The sequence below is a fragment of the Curcuma longa genome, chromosome 11 (assembly GCF_044706935.1).
Source record: "Curcuma longa cultivar G26 ecotype Majalengka, Jawa Barat chromosome 11, ITB_CL_G26_1.1, whole genome shotgun sequence".
In the NCBI taxonomy this organism is placed as follows: Eukaryota; Viridiplantae; Streptophyta; class Magnoliopsida; order Zingiberales; family Zingiberaceae; genus Curcuma; species Curcuma longa.
Genome location: NC_133871.1, coordinates 13,128,078 through 13,148,770, shown reverse-complemented (window position 1 = coordinate 13,148,770; position 20,693 = coordinate 13,128,078). Strand labels below are relative to the sequence as shown.

At 35.9% G+C, this 20,693-nt stretch overlaps 2 protein-coding genes across 2 annotated transcripts; one reads left to right on the top strand and one right to left on the bottom strand.

Moving 5' to 3' along the window:
* The first annotated feature begins 181 nt into the window (after positions 1 to 181).
* Positions 182 to 5,714, top strand: LOC141839720 (heat shock protein 90-5, chloroplastic). Its single transcript, XM_074727537.1, has 19 exons — positions 182 to 522; positions 1,055 to 1,128; positions 1,864 to 1,989; positions 2,068 to 2,161; positions 2,273 to 2,356; positions 2,461 to 2,604; positions 2,680 to 2,796; positions 2,950 to 2,997; positions 3,069 to 3,143; positions 3,259 to 3,363; positions 3,456 to 3,596; positions 3,704 to 3,796; positions 3,911 to 3,988; positions 4,060 to 4,314; positions 4,404 to 4,506; positions 4,595 to 4,769; positions 4,883 to 4,988; positions 5,124 to 5,213; positions 5,355 to 5,714. The coding sequence occupies exons 1-19, from the start codon at positions 244 to 246 to the stop codon at positions 5,547 to 5,549; spliced, it is 2,382 nt and encodes a 793-aa protein (XP_074583638.1). The 5' UTR covers positions 182 to 243; the 3' UTR covers positions 5,550 to 5,714.
* A 688-nt stretch (positions 5,715 to 6,402) lies between these two features.
* LOC141838742 (dynamin-2A-like) lies at positions 6,403 to 19,421 on the bottom strand. Its single transcript, XM_074726304.1, has 22 exons — positions 19,272 to 19,421; positions 19,084 to 19,134; positions 18,879 to 18,999; positions 18,670 to 18,777; positions 18,223 to 18,284; positions 18,023 to 18,140; positions 17,544 to 17,886; positions 16,419 to 16,566; positions 15,149 to 15,250; positions 14,942 to 15,061; positions 14,701 to 14,784; positions 14,452 to 14,579; positions 13,179 to 13,263; positions 12,897 to 13,035; positions 10,428 to 10,504; positions 10,283 to 10,339; positions 9,361 to 9,499; positions 9,111 to 9,274; positions 8,627 to 8,740; positions 8,478 to 8,545; positions 6,915 to 7,087; positions 6,403 to 6,629 (listed from the first exon to the last, which is right to left on the bottom strand). Exons 1-22 carry the CDS (start codon positions 19,410 to 19,412, stop codon positions 6,403 to 6,405), a joined length of 2,769 nt encoding a protein of 922 aa, XP_074582405.1. The 5' UTR covers positions 19,413 to 19,421.
* Positions 19,422 to 20,693: the final 1,272 nt, after the last annotated feature.

The window sequence follows — 20,693 nt, the reverse complement described above, 5'->3', positions numbered from 1 at the left end:
TGAGAAAAAAGATTCAAATAGGAGTAAAGACAAATTCTGAATTCGAGAAGACGCAAGAATCCATTGCAAAAATATTATTTAGGAAAAAAAAAGGGGTAATAAATCTCGTTCTAGAATCCTCTTTGCGTGACTATTTAAGACCCTTTCTTTCCTTCAAAACCCTCGCTCACCGAAATCCGAAAGGGTTCTTCGCCACTGCCCCCATCCCTATCCACAAGTCCACTCCTTTTCTCCGGCGAATCCATGGCGCCTGTTCTATCCAGGTGCAGCTTGGGCACTTCCTTTACCGCTGCTCTCCACCCTCCTTCCACCGCTGTGAGGTCGAATTCTGCTCGTGCTCTGAGGTTCCGGACCTCCTCCTTCGTCCCTCTTCCTCTCCAGTCAAGGGGCTTGTTTGCTATCGCCGGTCTTCGATGCAAGGTTGAGCGGAGGGGGCGAGGGATAGGCATCCGGTGCGACGCGGCCGTCGCCGAGAAGGGCGCTGAGGAGGCTTCAGGGGAGAAGTTCGAGTACCAGGCTGAGGTAGGTCGTCGTTTCTTCTATGTTCTACTGGGAGTCTTGAATGAATTTTCTGTTATATTCTTTGTTTTTTTTCCGATTTGGTTTGTCTTCTTTTTCTTGCTTTCTTTAGTCTTTTGGTTCAGACAACAAATTCGTGACTGTTGAGAAGGAAATGTTGAATCTTTTTTGATATGCTGGGCAAAGAGAAGTTCTCTCTAAACCTGGCGACACTTATCCACGTTTCTCGTATTGATACTTGATATAATCCTAATTTTCATCATTTGTGCTGTTGTCTCCAGTTTCGTACCACAAACTATATATCTGGTTTCAATATCCAGTTTATTGAACATGAGCCGCGTTGTCTTTTATTGTTCAATTTAGGATTTAAAGGTACATTTAAAAACTATGATGCCTGCAGAATGGGTAAAGAACATATGTTACTTTTCCAATTTTCTATTAGTTTCCATGTATGAATTTATTCTCTTTTCTTGCTTTGTATGTGTTGACATTCCTTGTGATCTCAACTTGGTTTCTATACCTTGGTTGAATGCAGGTCAGCCGACTGTTGGATCTGATTGTTCATAGTCTGTATAGCCACAAAGAGGTGTTTCTTAGGGAACTTGTAAGGTTGGTTCACTTACTTGAGTTCGTCACTATTTATGATCTCATTTGCTATTGTATGAGCCAATTTGAATGCTTGTATTTGGTGTAAGTACACAAATGCGTTCAAATAGGAATGTAGATAGTTCCATGCGACACAAAATGGCAGTGATTTTGTGTTTTTAGCCAGTTAAGTTTGAGAGAGATAGTTTGGCGATATCCTGCAGTTTTCACAGCATTGATATATATGTATGTCATCGTCTAAAGGCTAAACTATGAACTGAAAAACAATGCATCTTCTCTTTAGTATTGTCTGGTGGGGAAGTTTGTGCCAAATATTATTTAATATTGCAATTTTTAACTGCAGCACTAATTCATTTTTATTTTTGGTCCTGTATGGAGCATGCTGGAATAACTTTTTAAATATTTTATCCTTTTTATTTATGTGCCGATTGCTAATGGTTTACCAAACTTTCATGAACTTGAGGCTCAGCTTCTTGTTATGGGATATTTGCCTGTTCTTATTTCCTTTTTTGTGGTGTTTTTTTGCTCGGCAACTCCTGCCACTGGGTCATTAATTGCGTTTGTTTACTGAGGCTGATGATGAGATTGTACAAATAAAATAATTATTTTTGATTTAGTGTTCTGTAAGCTAAATATCTCATATTTGAGAGTTCGTCTCAACCATTCCTTTCTAATTTCTAGTGGATGCTAGATTTACAAATTCAGTTACTTGGTTTTTGATGTGCTGCCCCTATTCAGCAATGCGAGTGATGCTGTGGACAAGTTGAGGTTTTTGAGTGTGACGGATCCTTCACTACTTAGTGATGCTGGTGATTTGGAGATACGCATCAGGCCTGATCCCGATAATGGAACTATAACCATAACGTATTGTACTTTTTAAAAAACCTTTTCCTTTAATTCTAGTTGCACTGTTTGTTGAAATAATTTGTTCGAATCTGGCAGAGATACTGGTATTGGGATGACCAAAGAAGAGCTAATTGATTGCCTTGGAACTATTGCTCAGAGTGGAACATCAAGATTTCTAAATGCTCTGAAGGTATCTATTTATATTTTGTTGCTACATGAGTTTCATCATGGTCCTATACCAACTTATATTGTCATCTTTGTCTAGCGTAATCTTAACCTTTTACTATTGAATAATGCATAGGAAAACAAAGATCTTGGGACAGACAATGGTTTGATTGGCCAGTTTGGTGTTGGTTTTTATTCTGCATTCCTTGTTGCTGAACGGGTACCTTTTCTTGTAGCATTTTCCTGTGTGTATTTAATAGTGAAAAGATGGTTGATTATGCTTCAGCCTTTGGATGCTAACAATTATTGCCAACTGATTAACAGGTCGTGGTGTCAACAAAAAGTCCAAAATCTGATAAACAGTATGTATGGGAAGCAGTTGCAGATAGTAGTTCATATGTCATAAGAGAAGAAACTGATCCTGAGAAGTTAATAAAACGTGGCACACAGATCACTCTGTTTTTAAGAGTATGGACACTTGATCTCCTTCTAAGAAATTAGTGTGTTGTTCACTGAAATCCTAAATTTCTGCTCTTTTTGCAGCCGGATGATAAGTTTGAATTTGCGGACCCATCACGTATCGAAGGATTGGTCAAGAATTACTCTCAGTTTGTTTCCTTTCCCATATATACTTGGCAGGAGAAATCAAGGACAGTGGAGGTGAAAACATTGCTCCTTGCTCACTTATTTCGATTGTTTGATCATGCATACTCCCATGCTGGAATGCTCGCCTATGTTTTCTCTTAGCGTTTTGGTTCTAGCCGTGTAAAACTGGATTTTGCCTATATTATCTGGGTTGATTATATTGTCTAGGTTGAGGAAGAAGAGGAACTGAAAGAAGGAGACGAGCCCAAGCCTGAGGTAGGGATTCTACAGTGTGATTTAGTTTCTTTTATGTGTAATCCAAGATCTCACTTTCTGCTTATTGGCAGGGTGAAAAGAAGAAGAAAACTGTAACTGAGAAGTATTGGGACTGGGAATTGGCAAATGAGACCAAACCTATATGGGTAGGTTCAATAATTCACCTCTCGGAGTTACTACCCATGGCCCTGAACTCCTTATGTTGGTTGGTTCAATTTTTCCTGTAAGACTAATTAGAGTCTCATCGCTATTATGTATCAGATGCGAAATCCCAAGGAAGTTGAGAAAGATGAATATAATGAATTCTACAAGAAGACATTCAATGAGTTCCTGGATCCTCTTTCTTACACACACTTCACCACTGAGGTATTGATGACAGAACCCATTGTGAAAAAACTTTTGAAGGACAAAAGCAGGATAAATGAGTTAAATTTGACATGCATTTATAAACTGAACAGGGTGAGGTGGAATTCAGAAGTGTTCTCTATATACCTGGGATGGCCCCTCTAAATAATGAGGATATAATAAATCCGAAGACCAAAAACATCCGTTTGTATGTTAAGCGAGTTTTTATTTCAGACGATTTTGATGGTGAATTGGTAAGTTTAAATTAATTTGTTCCTTTGTTTGTAAGTATGTTATTTCTGAAATCTTAACAATTTGTATATATTTCTCAAATGTGTTGATGATTTATTTGAAATTACAGTTTCCTCGGTACTTAAGTTTTGTGAAGGGTGTAGTTGATTCGAATGATCTTCCTCTCAATGTTTCACGTGAGATCCTTCAAGAAAGTCGAATTGTAAGTTTATTTTTATGTATGTAGCAATAATTTTCATCCAATTAAAATGGAATTGTGCTATCTGGAACAAAAACTTTGTTTTTTTTACTACCACTTTGTATTTTTGTCTTACAGGTAAGAATTATGCGAAAGAGACTTGTTAGGAAGACATTTGATATGATTCAAGAGTTATCTGAGAACGAAGATAAAGAGGTCAATAGTTGGAATATGTAGTACTTTCGTATGTTATCTTAGGCACCAATGGTCATGTTTTTCTCTTGCAGGACTATAAGAAGTTCTGGGAGAATTTTGGCAAGCTTCTAAAATTGGGTTGTATCGAAGACTCTGGAAATCACAAGCGGTTGACTCCATTGCTGCGCTTTTACTCTTCCAAGAGCGAGGAAGAATTGATAAGCTTGGATCAATACATTGAAAATATGGGTGAAAACCAAAATGCTATATATTACTTGGCAACAGACAGCCTTAAAAGTGCCAAGACTGCTCCATTCCTGGAAAAACTTGTCCAAAAGGATATTGAAGTAGGTGTTAATTTTTAAATGTTCGAGTAGATGTCTTTTATCTTCATGGTTTTTTCATTTCTTTTCAAGTAATCACATCTGATCTACAGGTTCTGTATCTTGTGGAACCCATTGATGAAGTTGCCATACAAAATCTCCAGACATACAAAGAAAAGAAGTTTGTTGACATCAGCAAAGAAGACTTGGAATTAGGTTATTTTCCTCCATTTACTCATTCTATTTTATATTATGAATTTTTAACTCTCTATATGCGCTGAGCTGATGAAAATTTTTGATACAGGAGATGAAGATGAGGTGAAGGAAAGAGAAGAAAAGCAAGAGTACAATCTTCTCTGTGATTGGATGAAACAGCAGCTTGGTGACAAGGTAGCAAAAGTTCAGATTTCTAAAAGGCTTAGCTCCTCGCCTTGTGTACTTGTTTCTGGCAAGTTTGGTTGGTCAGCAAACATGGAAAGGTATTGTTATTTCTTTGTCCTACATACCCATCATAAGCTGATTTCATTGTGGTCTTCTGTTTTTTGTATTGGGAAAAAAATGTATTACAACAAAAATGTTTTGCGGTCTATAGACTAATGAAAGCACAGACACTCGGCGACACATCGAGCTTGGAGTTCATGCGAGGGAGAAGAATTTTAGAAATCAATCCTGATCATCCCATCGTGAAAGATTTGAATGTAAGATGTCCGATCTACTCGACACATAATGGAATATAACTACCAACACAAAAATCTGCCTTGGTTATTTGTTACCGATATTTCGCAAGTCTGTTGGAGTTGAATAAGTTTGCTTAAACTGCTATTCCATTGCAGGCTGCCTGCAAGAATGACCCAAGCAGTGCTGAAGCAAAGAGGGCCGTGGATTTACTATACGACACAGCACTAATATCCAGTGGTTATACTGTGAGTCACAACTAGACCTCTTTCAGTCACTTCTGTTCATCAAGTCATATCATCTGTAGAATTTTGTGCTTATCAAATATGACAATTTTTTTAAAGAAAGAAAATTTCCAATTTCGTCAATGACCAAGATTTATTCCTCAGCCTGATAGTCCTGCTGAACTGGGAAACAAAATCTATGAGATGATGGCCATTGCACTTGGTGGAAGGTGGGGAAGAACAGACTCGCAGGGAGCAGCAGAAGAAGCTGATGCCGAGGCAGCAAGCTCTGAGACAGCAGAGGCAGAAGTGATCGAACCATCGGAAGTGAGGATGGAGGATGATCCTTGGAAGGATTGAATCAGTTCCTTGAGAGTATTTGTGGATTCGGCCAAGGTGATGAGAAGGGGAGTAGTGTAGGTTGAGGGTATTAATTTTGTCACAACGATCAGCCAGAACCAAGAATTCCTCATTATATTGGATATCATGTAGGCGTTCAATTATTTATAAATTGGTATTGCATCAGTGAATTATATTAATCAAAGGTATAATCACTATGATGGAAGAAAGACGTGAGCGACTAATTAAATTTTATGAGCATGGATTGTACTTTTTATCGTTAAGAGGACAACTGGTAATTCCTAGGAAAACTTATCAACCGACATTGTAGTTGATATATATATCAACTTCTTCAGAATTACTGTTAACAATGCGATAAGCTGAGTTGAATTATAAATAGATAGATTATTGCTACATAAAATCTTGTGGTAGGATTAAAAAGTTATATGATATAGCTTCAATGCTGTTATTGTAATAGGTAAATTAGCGATATAAAATTTTCTTGAGGTATTTTGATGATTTTAAAATTTCAGAAGGTCTTCTAAGGAAGTGGTAAAAAATTCCTTAATATATTACTCGGTATTCAAGAAGTATTAAATTCTGGAATAAAAAACAAAAGGTAATTGGACACAAAGAACTAAAAAGAATTGATGTACCAAATGATCGAGTAGCTCAGCTGACTCCATGATCAATGAACTGGAGCGGCTGGAATTATAAACAAACTGCAACATAAATGTAGAAGAATGTAAATTGTAGATTGGGTAGAAAAGATCCATTAGTTTTGCTACTCTTACTTGAACCAAATGATGCAAATGGAGGAGACATGAGAAGGTTAGTGTGTTCCCGTCGCAACTTAGCGGCCTAGTAGAATCTGTTAGTGTGGTGGTTGTGGAGGCAATCTGTTTGGCGTCCGTCGACCACCAGAATTCAGACTGGTGTCACCATTCTGGGCCGGGTCACTGTATCGAGAACTACCACGGCTATCGGCACTTTTTGATCTGGGTGACCCCCTGAAAGAGTCACCGGCTGGCCCTTTTGCGCCGGCATCAAAGGCAGACCTCCAATCATCGCCTGAAGCAGCATTTCTCCTTGGGCTGCTTTCTGCACAGCAACAGAGATAATGGTTTAGGCAAGTTGTTCACCATGGATAATCTTCACAGGTTACCAAAAGAAAGATTCAAGAAGGATGATAATAGCAATGGCAGAATTTTAATCATGTTGTTCTGTTTGCAAAATAAAATTTCTGCTTATAGGATAAACAATCAATGTCGTGCAAAAGAGAATTATCAAAGCCCCACTTTAAGGTAAGGCCGGAAGTACAAGTGAGGGGAATGTCACACATTAAATTGACAGAACTCGAAGTAGGATCACCCAGAAAAAGTATACCTATTTCAGTGTCACCATTAGACCAGCTAGCTGCTGATGCTCGGTTATCATGAGCACTTAGCTGGTGTGTAATCTTTGAAAGCAGAGCTTGCTGCTTTTGGAATTTCTCTCGTCGACGCTTCACATTTTGGTCCTCTAGGAGTAGTTCTTCAATCCTTGCTATGCTTTGAGTGCTATATGGAAATAGGAAGAATACAAATATTGAACTCACACATTAATGAGAAGTTATGTACTTTCCTTTGAGTTTAAATCTTCAACAGAAAAAATCATTAAACAGAATTAGCCATTATATATGTATATATATAGGTGAATGATACTTTGTACAGCTTATGTTGCACACCTCGTGAGCACATAACACATTTTTTTAAATTTTTCTTTAAGGGTTTAGAGTTTAAGGTATAGTGTTAAGGGTTTAGGGTTTATGGTATAGTATTTAGGTTAAACGAAATGAAAATTGAAGTTAAAAAAAAGTGTACTAGGTAATCACGGGGTGTTGTACAACATATTATTCCTATATATATATATATATATATCCCAAGTAATAAAAGGGAGGTTATAGAGAATTCACATACCAAACATTATATTCAAAATGAAAAAATGTTAAGCTCTATTACTATGGATTAACTGGATATCTTTGTCTGCACATGCAAATTGCAAGTGCAAACTTGATACCGCACTTCACATTTTTCTGAAGCTTCTGATAGGCAATAGCAAGTGGTATGGATTCTCGAAGACATAGATCAGTGAAAATTTTGTATTGAGATTCCAAAAAGCATCACCAGAATTACCTAGCCTATGAAAATAATAGTTACCATCCTGCAAGAAATTATGGACAGTAAAACCTCATTAAAGGATCATTTAAAAAGTCAACAGAGAAAGTTAAACAGCAAGCAGTTGGGATCTCTGTAGCTGATTATTTTTTCATGTATGCTGGGAAAAAAAGGGAATTATGATTCTTCCAGAAACTTGATGGTCTTTCAGATAGATAGTAATACAACAAGACCAACTTTATGACAATGTAGAACAAGACCCACTGGTCTACTACTGTAACCACACTCTTGGTTGTGATATGCATTAAGAATCAGCACATGACCAAAGAGTTCAAGATAAAGTTGTTTGCAAACTTCTTTATCACATTTTTACTACTTAGAAGCAGGAAAATAGGAGATCCCCAAGAATCCCATATGTAAAACTAGTAAAGATGCTCTCTAATTATATCAGGAGCTTCAAATGAACTTCCTATCAGTAGAAATGGATGAGTAGATAATATGACACACCAGTGCAACACATTAATGCATGAAAAAATGCAGACAAACTACGGGTAAGTTGAAACTCCTGACAACTTGAAAATCCCCAGCAACCAGATCATTAACTGGAAACTAGTGTGATAGTCATTAATTTTCATATCAAGTGAATAAAACAGTGAATTCTGCTAGTGTAGTTACAATCCAACATGGAAGTGAAGTGTGCATTTTGTGCTTATAAGGAAGAAAATTTTTCCTTTTATTTTCCTTTAGCTGTGCAAATTTCCCCAACAAGATGTAAAGAAAGCATTCATTAAACCTTATAGAAGTATATAGCTGGTTGAGCATGTCTTCCTTAGCTTTCTCCACTTGGCAAAGCACAACAGCCTGCTTAGCAAAATGAGAAGCATGTCAAAAGGATTTCATAATACTCAAACTAGACTAAAAGGTCCTAATATAATCACTTACCTTTGGAACATTTGCAGCAAGACTATTCAAAACAGCTTCAACATAACCACGGACTTCTTGTGACATCCATCTAAGTTCTTCTTCTGGATCAGCTGGCTTTCTAGCCATAGTGTCCTACATATCCAAATTTTCCTAAGAAAGTTAGGATGGCACTAAAAGTCATGCTAAAAAAGCATCATTTAAGTAACATTGTTTGTCTTGTAAATATTTATGGATCTATGATCAGCAATGACTTCAAAAGTGGATATTCATAAACAAACAAATCAAAATTTTGTCTATGTAGATTCAAGCAACACTGTTTTGGTGGAATTTTTTTTCAGTACCTAGCAGTTTTCTAGGCTTGTAAAACTATTTTTATTGGAATTTTGTTAAGAGAAGCCACAAGATCAAATAGGTCTGGTATATGCTGAGGTCTTCCATGAAAAATTAAATTAATTTTGGTAACATTCTCCTGAACATGGAAATCTGGCAGTCAAGACTTAACTAGTGAACCATCTGAATGACTTTGTCTAATCGAGGGACTAGCTTCAAGACCAGATGAGCCTTTAGAAGGCATTTCCTTGGAAGATTGGCAAATATTCATTATCTTATTCACCCATTCAACTTTGTCAACCATGCTCTCAGCTCTCAAAATTAATGTACTTTCCGCTGCAAGGTCAAGCACGTATTAATTGCATAAGAAACATACACTAAATGAGGCAAAAGTATCAGAAATCAACACATTCTGCAGCTACCTTTAACCACTGTCTTGTAAGCAACTTTGTTGGTTAACTTAAAATCTAGACTTGAAAGTTTATCTGATCCATTTGCCTTTTTTGACTCTTTGGAACTCTTGAAAGATTCCTCTTCTGAAGCTTCTTCAATGTTGCACTCCTGCAGGTGTAAGGACTTGGTCATGAAAGGAAATTGGTATATGAACATCTGCACAATCTACCTATTTAATTCTCATATATAAAGATGAATGTATAAAGCTAATACAGTCATGAATTCTTTGCAATATCCACCAGGAATCACAGGATAAAATGAAACCATAAATGATAGCAATGACTTATGAGAAACCCAAACCTTTGTATCTAGATGTTAAAACTTCCACAAAACTACTCTACCTAAGGACATTAGTTTTTATTTTTCAGGATAAGAGTTTTCAAATATAAATACATGTCTTTCTATGCCAAGAAAAAAGACACGCTAGAAGAGGATGGTACAAAGATGGAAATTCTTATGAAAATCGTTCTCTGGAATTAAGTTATCAAGCATATGCTTATGAGGGCATTAAAATCTAAAATTGCTTTCCCATTGAGTCAGATATGTTTGCAGCAGAAACTCCAATAACTCAGATCACACATCAATTACTTTAGCACACAATTATGTTGCAAGATCTGTAATGACTGGAATTTCTTTCAAATCTCAAGGGTCCTGCAGACAGAAGGTTGTTTATCGCAGGGGTTTATTAAATGGGCATGTCTTTCAAGCAAGTTAGTCAAAGAGTGTGCACATCTTTGTCGGCAACTGTTTTGCTTGTTATTATAGCACTCAATTGTTGCTAGCATATGCTTAACTTAGGGGTTTGATAAACAAAATTCTATGGGAAAAAAGTAGTTTAAAAAATTTATGTACACATGAAACTGTACAGGATCATCTGGAAGGAACAATTACCTCTAAAGTGATAACACCTCGAAAATGTTTTTCTTCTTGTTTTTTAGTGTATCCAAGCTGGAAGAGCAATCAACGTTTGATTGTTATCCAGAAAATAAACAGTTCGACAAAAGGCAACATGGTGTTCCAACAGTATTTAACTAACTTTTCCACTTTTCTCATTGAGGACAAACCATCGCCTGCTCCAGCCACTTGCTTTTCCACTTTTTTTCAGCAACCACCCTATAAATGAAAGCAACCTAACATAATTTCCATAATGTAGAGTCTTTATTGCTGACTAAGCTGAAACAACATGATTAAGAAGTCAGTTAAAATTATGAAAAGTCTGGTATGGAGCCACTTTGACTGTGAACCACATGACCAGCTCATGCATCTAATATTGACAAACAGAAGGTTGACATGACTAGCTTATTTGCATATTGACAGTAGAAAACACAGACAAATATAGAAAAAACTAGAAAGTGAAAACAAAGAAAAGGAATCAGAATGAAATAGCAGGAAGTTAATTGGCATATTTAACTCACAGTGCAATTTGAAATTTGCTCCATTGCAACCTGGGTGACCAGTCAGCACAATTGGAGTCAAGGAAAGAAAATCTTGGACTGGTATGACCATACCAAGATCTTCTCTAGACTAAGCATTGGCAAGAGCCTTATATGTTGAAAACATTTTGTTGTTTTGAAAGAACATGCATGTTAGAGGTATTAGGACAATAGGATCATTGGTGCAGTGGGTTTAATCACAGATTGATATTTTAGATATAAGATTTCTACTTTGGCCTCTATATTTCACAACATATTGCAATTCAATGTTTTTTACCCCGAAGTTCTATATGGTATTAGAACTCCTTAGGATTCTCTGAAGAGGTATCCTTTGATGGGAAGACCATCAGCCTCCCCATCATCTTTCAAACCTTTCTCTCCTTCCCTGGCTCTCATCCATTCAAAGACAACATCCTTGTCACCCTGCATGCCGTTTCCTAGCAACTCGTAGCCACCACCTCGAATGAGCCCTCCTTTGTGCATTGTGCATTCTACCCATGTAAAGTCGTCACCTTGCGACATCACAAGTCAATGCAAAGGGGAAAACGAGCCACATGTCACCTACTCACACCAGTCCTTTGTCGACGAGCATCCATCATTGTAATATGCCTACCCGTGAAATAACACTATGAGTCCAACTACAAGCACCCTCAATCACCTGCCTTCTCCAGCTCCTTATCCTTGGGCAACTCACTATTCCAAGATTTGATGAAATTATCACCACTTCCTGAAAGGGAAGACCCACAAGTTCAGCAGTGTTTTCCTTCAATTCCTAAACGGAGTTGTTAACAAAACCAACTCCAGCCAGTGATCTACATTTTAATCCATTCAAAATCTACAAGGGGACCCCTATCTTTCACGTTGGAGTTTACCTCACCTCTGCCTTCTACCTTGTAGTCACGCACCTACTGCCTAGTCCTATAGTTGCTTGTTGTCCTCTATCTTAGCTGAGCCACGACTCCATTTGTAGCATGGTGAGCTGTGAGATTGATTGCATTCGCTGGACCAAGCTCCAGCGCAAGAAAAGCACATGAGTACGTCTCCATCTCTTTATCGTATCTTAAGTAATTTTCTCTGCCATCTTTCATCACTGTAAATCTCTTTTCTGCATCTCTTCTCTTGACTTCTCTATCTTTCCTTCCAAAATATCAAATCTATTTTATTTGTATGCGGTATTTACTTCACTTGAACCAATGAACACCTAAATAGAGAAAATTTCTTATTCTCAATTTGTTATATCCAATAAAGTTCAAGGTTAGCTATTGTCACCAGTGAAGATCTGAATCGAGAAAAAAAATTTGTTTTCATTTTACTATATGAAGCAAATGGTTAAACCCTGGCAACCATGTTCAATAAAGATCTGAGCAGGAAAATATAACAAGTTGGACATAGATGTAACAAATTAATTGATCATAGATGATACCTAGGCTCTAACTTGAGGGGAGTGTTAGAACTATTAGGATAATAAGATTATTATCATAGTGGATTTAGTCTCATATTAATATCTTAGGTCAATGGTTTCCATATTGAGTTATAACTTATATATATATATATATATATATATATATATATATATATATATATATATATATATATATATATATATATATATATATATATAGTTATAGTTATCCCTTTACAATATTACCACAATACAGTATGTACTATATCCAAATTCTGCAATGCAATTATGGGCACAGACAGATAAAAATAAACTATTCACTGATTATACCCTTATATTCATAGTTTTTGCGGTTTCATTATGCATCCCCTATTTACACACTCCTGAGATCAGCTGTTTTAATTGCATAGTATGATTAAGATAATTTAGTTCTTGCCATCATTATTTCCTAAACTCTAATTTTGAGTTTGCATTTTGCAAACCATTTCCCCCTTCTAAATAATTTTATTATATGTTATTCGCATGACATTTGTTTGTTAAAGCTTGTAGCAAAGAAAAAGCAGCTAAGTGGTTTATGGTTTTCTACATAAAAACAAGACACACAACATTACAAGTATCATCTAACATATGGAATAAGACTACACAGGTAACTTTAAAGATGGTGGATAACCTGCTGTTATTTCTCCAGATGGTCCAGCAATCTGCAAGGATGAGCTCTCTTTTGCATCTTTATCTGATTGATTTGTTTTGTCTTTCATTGATTTCAAGCTACCACCTGTCTGCTGAGTCCCAGGCTGAGGGCTTGATGCCTAGTTAATCAATAGAAAAAAATGTTCAAAATATGTTAGACTACTAAAAGAAAATTTAATGTAACATCTTTATTAAATCTAAAATCTTCACTCCCAAAATTATACTGTATAAAAGTGAAGGGAAGGAGGCATCATAGATTAACTCTGTTTAGTATTGATTGCTCTGCTTCATTTGCCTTCTTTGATGACCGGTACTTCAGCTCATCCTCACGTCGTTGCCGCTCCATTCTGCTAGTACTTTATTTTATTAGAGGCTTAACATGAAGTTTTTCATAGATTTAAGACCCAGATGAACAAGAGAAACATTTCTTAAAACAATAATCCTCTACTACAGAAAAAAAAAAGATTTTTTTTGTGGAGCGACCAAGGAATGTTTTTAAAAAAGGTTAAAGCATTTGATAAACCAATTATCAACCATGTCAATGATGGTCAGAGTTCTGCCAGTAAGATTGTGATACAATACAAATGGGGACAGAAAACAACAAAAAGAAAAGCAAAAACAAATGCTTGGGACATAAAAGCAGAAGCTCGAATATCTGACACACTAGTTTAGACCCACATGGAGAGTTGGGGAAATTCATGGATACTTATTGAATTAAACAAAGACTAAGAAGGTTCATAAGTTTAACTGGGTGAACTATTGTTAACTTGGCATTTAAACATTTTGAGCCATTTGTTGAGTGTAACTAAATTAATCGTCAATTCTCTGATTTGGGTTGTTTATTACAATTGAAATCAGAGTGCAACTAATCCCATAGGCATGATGAGGTGTTTTGAAGATTGTATATCTGATGAAGGACCACCAATGGATCTCACATATTGCCAATCTGGAATCATTCTAAACTTCGAGTGAGAATTTGGATCTGGATGAATGTAAACCTTTTGGTTGGATAGATTGCAAATTATTATAAACAAAGGTTAAGCATCTTGATCTTCTCATTTAGAGAAATCATTAAAGAATCCAAGTATCCAAACATATGATCTTCAAAAAATCCAAGAATATTTTTTCAAACAAATTAATATTTAAAACAAGTCTACAATTATATCTAAGTTCCTAATACCTTCTGGCCAAAAGGAATGTGTTTAAGGATCACCTAACAGTTGTAAAAATATAATTGACTAAAAGCACTATGAGATTTAAAAAGAAACTCATGGATGTTGTGAATGAAATCACCATCCTCCGGCAATAAAAAAACAAATATTTCTAATTGATTGCTAAATTGCTCATTGCAAGGAACCTTCACCTATGTCTAGCAATTATAATATTAATAATAGGAGATAGGCTGAAGAACCATGTATACCTTTTATCATTATAAATAATCGTCCATGCAAAAAAAATGGACAAATATAACTTATTGAAGAGGCAGAAAATCCTCAAAAATTTTTTTGATGAATTTATTAGGGACAACAACAAACCTGCGTTGCACAAGTTGAATAAAGTGTCGAGGAGGAACAAAAGACCGTTCCATATCAACTAGTGCAACAACCATCTTCTTTGCCTCATTCCTGAAATTTTCCAAGGCAGAAGATGCAATTGCAACCACCTTTTTTTGAAGAACACAATGAAAGTTGAATGTTTTCACGTGTCAGAAATCTAACAAAAAACTGCCTGTGGCAAGGAAGTGAACATTGTTCTGAGATGGAAACATTAGATTGCAATAGTACCTCTTTCTTAAATGGTGGGTATCTACCAAGTCCTGGAGTACCATTTGCTGAAGCCGAAACTATATCCAGTAGAACACGGTGCACCTGTTTAAATAACAGGAAGAAACATTCTCATAAAACATAAAGTTTACAGATATTTGCTAACATAATTAACAATGAAGCAAAGTGAAGGTCAAAGAGGTAATTTGCCAAATAATTTAGGTGTAAAAGCCATATATCACAAATACAAAAGAAAATTCACCTCATCTACACAAAGGCTTGATGGTTCTTTCGCAAGTTCCAGTACACACTTTATTAAGGACCTCAGACCTTTCTCAGGAGATATTAAATATGGCTGATAGCCATCAGCTTCAAGCACAATCTAGGGGGCAAGGTAACAAACAAAGAATTAGGCATATGAAAAAAAGGGAATTTAAGCTAGTAAGAAACCATAGGGATGGAAATATACTCGTTTAACATTGTTTATGTCAAAATGCTTGTCCAATGGAAGCTGCTTAATTCTGTTGGGGAAGTTTCCTTCAAAGGTAGCAACAACTTTCCAACCTGCACCCTGCACAAACATAGCACAACACAAGATCATATAAGAGCACCATATCACTGACTCACATGTGATAAATGCAATATCATAAAAGTATAACTATTTTAAACACTATTGCAGGTTGTTTCTAGGCATACGCAATTTCCTGCTGGTAAACAAACATAAAATAGCTCAAGTTAATTAATTTATACATTCATTTATTCAGATCATTGGTATGTTTTTTTTTGAAACTCGTACATAAAATATATAAACACAGTGGACATAAGAGGGTTATTTGTCCTTATGTCATGCCATGTATATTTTTATAGTAATACATCATAAATTCTTTTGCCTATATTAGAAATTTGCAGACAGCATGATGCATGCATTGTGTCAACAGTGTGCTGGCAGCAGGGCCAGACATCAAAGCATAAACCTTATCTACCCCTTATTTTCTGCAACCGCAAGTCCAACCACAGTTGAATTTAGTAGTTTTATGAGACCAATTGCATAGGCCGATTATTATCGATTAGTTTTGTAGTTTGACTGGAACACAGCAATTCTGCACCTCTCTGCGAATACACCATCATTATGGCAGCCAAGGCATTGGTCAGTTCAACAAAGGTATTGAGTACAACTCATATAGTATAACACTAGTGTGCAAATGTACTGCACATTCTGTGTCAACTTTTTGAAAGGAAAAAAAAGGTTTGCACCCTTATGAAACACCAGCTCTCTCACAGAACTTCCCATTTAAATTTTAGCATTCCTAATAAAACATGCTGTTTAGTTAATTCTCATTATTTTTTATGTATTTTGAATATAAATGAAAATGAGCCCATGAGCAAAGCCTAGACTTGAACATCACAAATTTAATCAGGTCTCCAAAAATGAGAACCAGCAAGGAAGATGCATGCAAATAATGGTCTATTAGAAGAAGGTAAATCTATTTATGCCTTGTGACAATCTAATTTAGTTCCCATTGTGAGACATAAATGGGGTTTATAAGCTTAGCTAAGTTAATTGCTATTAACTTGGGCTTATGATGAACTTGTGGACACTATGAAGTGCATATAGGTTCTTGCTGTAATATGAATAAATAAAGTAAACTGTGCCTGTATGATTACTGATTTCTCATAGAGGAACTGATCATTGTTGAGCTTTTCACCACAAACATAAGTATTGCAAACATAATACTGACCTCACCAGCAGAAATATGCTGCAGAAATGTATCTTCGAATTCTCGGCAAAGCTGCAATGCAGTAGCCCTAGTACCTTCAGCAGTATATGCCATTTGCTCACCAAACTTGAATAACTCATCCTGGACAGCCTGAGACTTACCCTGTAATCTGCATAGATCAGTAAACAAATGCATGCCATATTAAAACATAAACAATGCATCATGAAATCTGGCAAAATAACCTGTTGTGAGGAGCAACTAATCCCTTTGTGAAATACAAGCAAAATAGCTTAGTGTACCAAAGTGAACTACTACAACAATTTATAGATATAGCTATGCTAATAGCAGCACAATAAAGCAATGTGAAAAATTGGGCCATTGAAATTCTAAGATAAAGACAGCAGGTGACTACAATAATAACATTTTTATAGAAATAATACTTCCAAAAATTATAATACAACCAGATGAGGGAAAACCACAATGATTTAAATTTGTGCATCTATATGTACTTAAACTAGACATTGTCTGTAAGAACTGAAGAAGTTACTAGGTCTGAGATTTAAATTTCATGAACAATGTTTTATGGAACTCTATGGAGATATATGAGAGGATAGATAAAAACAAAACAATATTTTAAACTTGACCAGGCATTGTACCTACCTGGCACTGGTTTTGTGGCTTAGATGGTCCAACCAAATCAAGCTGAAGGAATAAAGAAATACTATATCAAAAATTGAATACTATGTAAGCAAATCCCACATCAATTGGGTTTAGTGCTTTCCAGCTTTGTCTGTTTCTTGACTTTTTCAATGTGCCTAAACCAGCCAAATTCTGGTCTGCTTCCCAGCAAACAGGTTGAACTAGCTAGGCCAGAACAATTTTCAAAGCACTAACAAACAATCCCTTTTTAAGTTAATGCTTTCAAGAAATATCATCCTTGTGAGTTACTCACATGCCATTTGCATAATCTACATAACATTAATGCTATAAGAGTGAAAGAAGCATGATCTGCCAAGCAAACTCTCATGAGAAGTACTGTTTTGTGTTCTGCAATCACAAATATTAACCTGAAATAATCCAAATAAGATAAAAAGTGCACAGGGAAAATTAAATAATAATATAAGAATATATAACTACATAAAGTACCCAGAGAGAAGGTTTGGAAGCCTGATCTTCATCCTTTCACGTATCTGTTTAGCGAGGGCATCCACCAAAGCAACTCTACCAAGTTTGTTTTGTGGAGCTCCAGCAAGTATCGATTTAAGACTTTCTGCCTCTGCTTTCCAAGCAGTTTCCAGTGAATTATCAGATCCAACTGTTCCTGCTTGTGCTGAAGCAAGAGATACAGATTGTCCAATAAGAGCTACCCATGGAATATCAGAAGCACTTCTTGGTCCCTGATTCAATAAAAGGGCTTGAACAGCAGCAAGACTTCTCTGGTCACCAGCTGCTAGATCAATTTTGCTAATGATACCAACAGTCCTAGTTCCTACAAAAATAACAATATAGAGAAAGAATGAGTAGAATGGTAAAATCATAATATTTAAGCATACATTGACGAATTGAAAAATGCAATAAGAATCACATATAAAATGCTAATTTTTATGTGTGCCACACATACGAACCTTCTGAATCAAATTCTTTAGCCATCCTAAGAGCTCTCGAGGAAGCAACATCTGATGCTTGAGCGGCTGCTATAATAACCAGCAGTATAGCATCATTTCTTGCAGCATAATCACCAACCTAAAAGGGTATTATATTAGAACAAGGCATAATCTATGCCATTTTATTTACTGCATGCTAGAAACCATAAACTGCTACTTACTAGAGACTCATCCACAGACCGCTGATCTAGTCCAGGCAGATCAATCAATTTCAAAGGAGGAGCTGGTAAAATGGACCATGTTAACTCACAAAATAGAAACTAATTAGTCACTGTTATGTTAACAAATATAATAATAATTACCAGAAGCAAATATAATAAGTTGACAAACTATTTGGGACCTATTAGAGAACAGTTTGTATTTGAGGATTAATCTAATTAAACCATCTACCGATTGATTTATTAAATTTAGACATAATTTTAATTTTGAGGATAATGAAATTAGAGTTGAGCCTAATTCTATGCCTAATCCAACTCCAGTTGCACTCACTGTGACCCTATCAATCCAACTGTTGAGCAGAGTTCCCGAATAACTTTCATTGCAGAAGCACTTCCATATCAAACACAACATTTCGTGACAAAAAAGGAGACCATGAAAAGAGAACAAACCTGTACTAGTTCGAAGCTTCAGATAGATCTCATCCGCTCGGTTCTTTCCTGAACTACGACCTCCAGTGCCCTTGCTAAGCCTATCCTGAAGAGAATGTCTAAGGGCGCCTACAACAAAAATAAACACGATCAATATGAGTAAGCAAGAGGAAAATACGGAAACAAGCAAACAAAAAATGGCACTTTGACAAAGCTTTAAAGACTCGTACTTGCAGAAACCTGCTGTGACTTGTTATCTATCTGCAAGATTATTGATTTGCTGCTCAACGATCCATCTATCTCGAGATCGATTGTGATCGGCGCACGAGTGGCGCCATTCTCTCCCGTCGGCTGTGACAAACGCAAACATTATGAAACACAATAGACGACCAAACTTACATATAAATCATCAAAAGAGTTCGAATTTTGCAGTACCAGAATAGGATGGCCGACCACACTATTCAATACGGCAGATTTTCCAGCTCCCTAAGATCAGTGAACGTCCACTCAAAAGTGTAACTTGGATGTTAACCAACAACTCATCTTATAACAAAAACAAAACAAAACACATAAAAAGCGATTGGCGCATTCAAATGACCGAATAGAGCCACAGAGAGGCTTACGACATTGCCCAGAGCGACGACATTAAGGAAAGTAGAGGTCCTCTTCGAGGCGGAGCCGTCGTCGATGTCCTCGTCCGCGAGAATGGCGGCCGCCAGCATCATCGACTCCGCCAGCTGGCTGAGCTCCTCTATTGCCTCCATCACGGCAGGAGAAACCGAGATCAGACAGTAGGATCTCAACCGGCAGAGATAGCAACCGATCACCGACCTGCAAGATACCCCCGATCGGAAATCCAAACGTACGTAAAGAGTAAAAGAACAAATTGAAAATTCAAATCCAACAAGAAGAATGGTTCGCATTCAGTGATCGAGATCTGCGGCGGTATCGAGAGAGACGCCTGGACAATCGGAGCTCCGGATCGTTCCTCGACCGTGGAAGAGAGCGAGAGAGAGAGAGAGAGAGAGAGATCAGACGAGGGGACACAGGACACTTTAGGCTGGTGCTGTTCGCCTTCCAATCTTTTGGAACTCGTCGTTGATGCCACGTCAGCATCCTAATGCATTGAAACGAAGAAACTATCGGGCAAGCTTATTTTAAAATAAATATTATATGAAAACTCCATTTTATTTTTACCCTAATACAAATAAAATACTATTATATTAAAATATTTTTTAAAATATAATTAAATTGATTATAATAATATTATAATTTACAAACATATGTTATCATCTGTAATTAACAAATATAATTTATTATAATATTATCATCTATATTTAAATAAATTTTATTTTATTTATAATAAATATAATTATTATAATAATAAATTTTATCATTGATTTAATTATATAAATTAAACTTTATCCTTTATTATATTATTATTGATATTTAAATAAATTTTATTTTATTTTATTATTATTTAATTTCTCATTTAATATATTTATTTATTTATTTCATATCCCTTAACAAGAATATTTAAATATATCTTCGTATTAATATGTTAGTGAAAGTGCAAATCCTCATTAGATTGCGAGCAACGTTTTATGAATATTTATAAATGTAAAAGAAATAAAAATATGACAAAATGTATTTTCCCAATGTGAACTTTATGATAAATAGTATAAAGCTATTAAAAAGTTACAAACAAGATTCTCTTGGACAAATATATTCAGACCCAAAGACACTAAATGCCTCTTTGTACTCAAATTTAATTGGCGATTACTTATGGGATCCACATTTTGATTCAATAAGAAATCAAGTAGGCCTGGGTGTGATCAGGGAATGATCTATAATCCGTCCTTGTAAAAATATTTTATGCCAAATAATAAAAAAACAACTTTGTTGATTTTCCGTACAATCGATGGAGTGAACAGGGCATTAGCATTAAATAATGACTAATTAACAACATGGCACGAGTACTAAACACTCCATTAATTGTATTTATTTATATAAATAAATATAAAGTGAGATTAATTATAAAGGAA

Coding starts and splice junctions, on each gene's coding strand:
- LOC141838742 (XM_074726304.1), bottom strand. CDS start 19,412: ATGGAGGCAATAGAGGAGCTCAGCCAGCTGGCGGAGTCGATGATGCTG. Junction 19,000..19,083: donor TGGTCGGCCATCCTATTCTG/GTACTGCAAAAT, acceptor CGTTTGTCACAG/CCGACGGGAGAGAATGGCGC. Junction 15,251..16,418: donor AGCATATTTCTGCTGGTGAG/GTCAGTATTATG, acceptor ATGTTTGTGCAG/GGTGCAGGTTGGAAAGTTGT.
- LOC141839720 (XM_074727537.1), top strand. CDS start 244: ATGGCGCCTGTTCTATCCAGGTGCAGCTTGGGCACTTCCTTTACCGCT. Junction 2,797..2,949: donor AGAAATCAAGGACAGTGGAG/GTGAAAACATTG, acceptor TATATTGTCTAG/GTTGAGGAAGAAGAGGAACT. Junction 3,364..3,455: donor ACACACACTTCACCACTGAG/GTATTGATGACA, acceptor TAAACTGAACAG/GGTGAGGTGGAATTCAGAAG.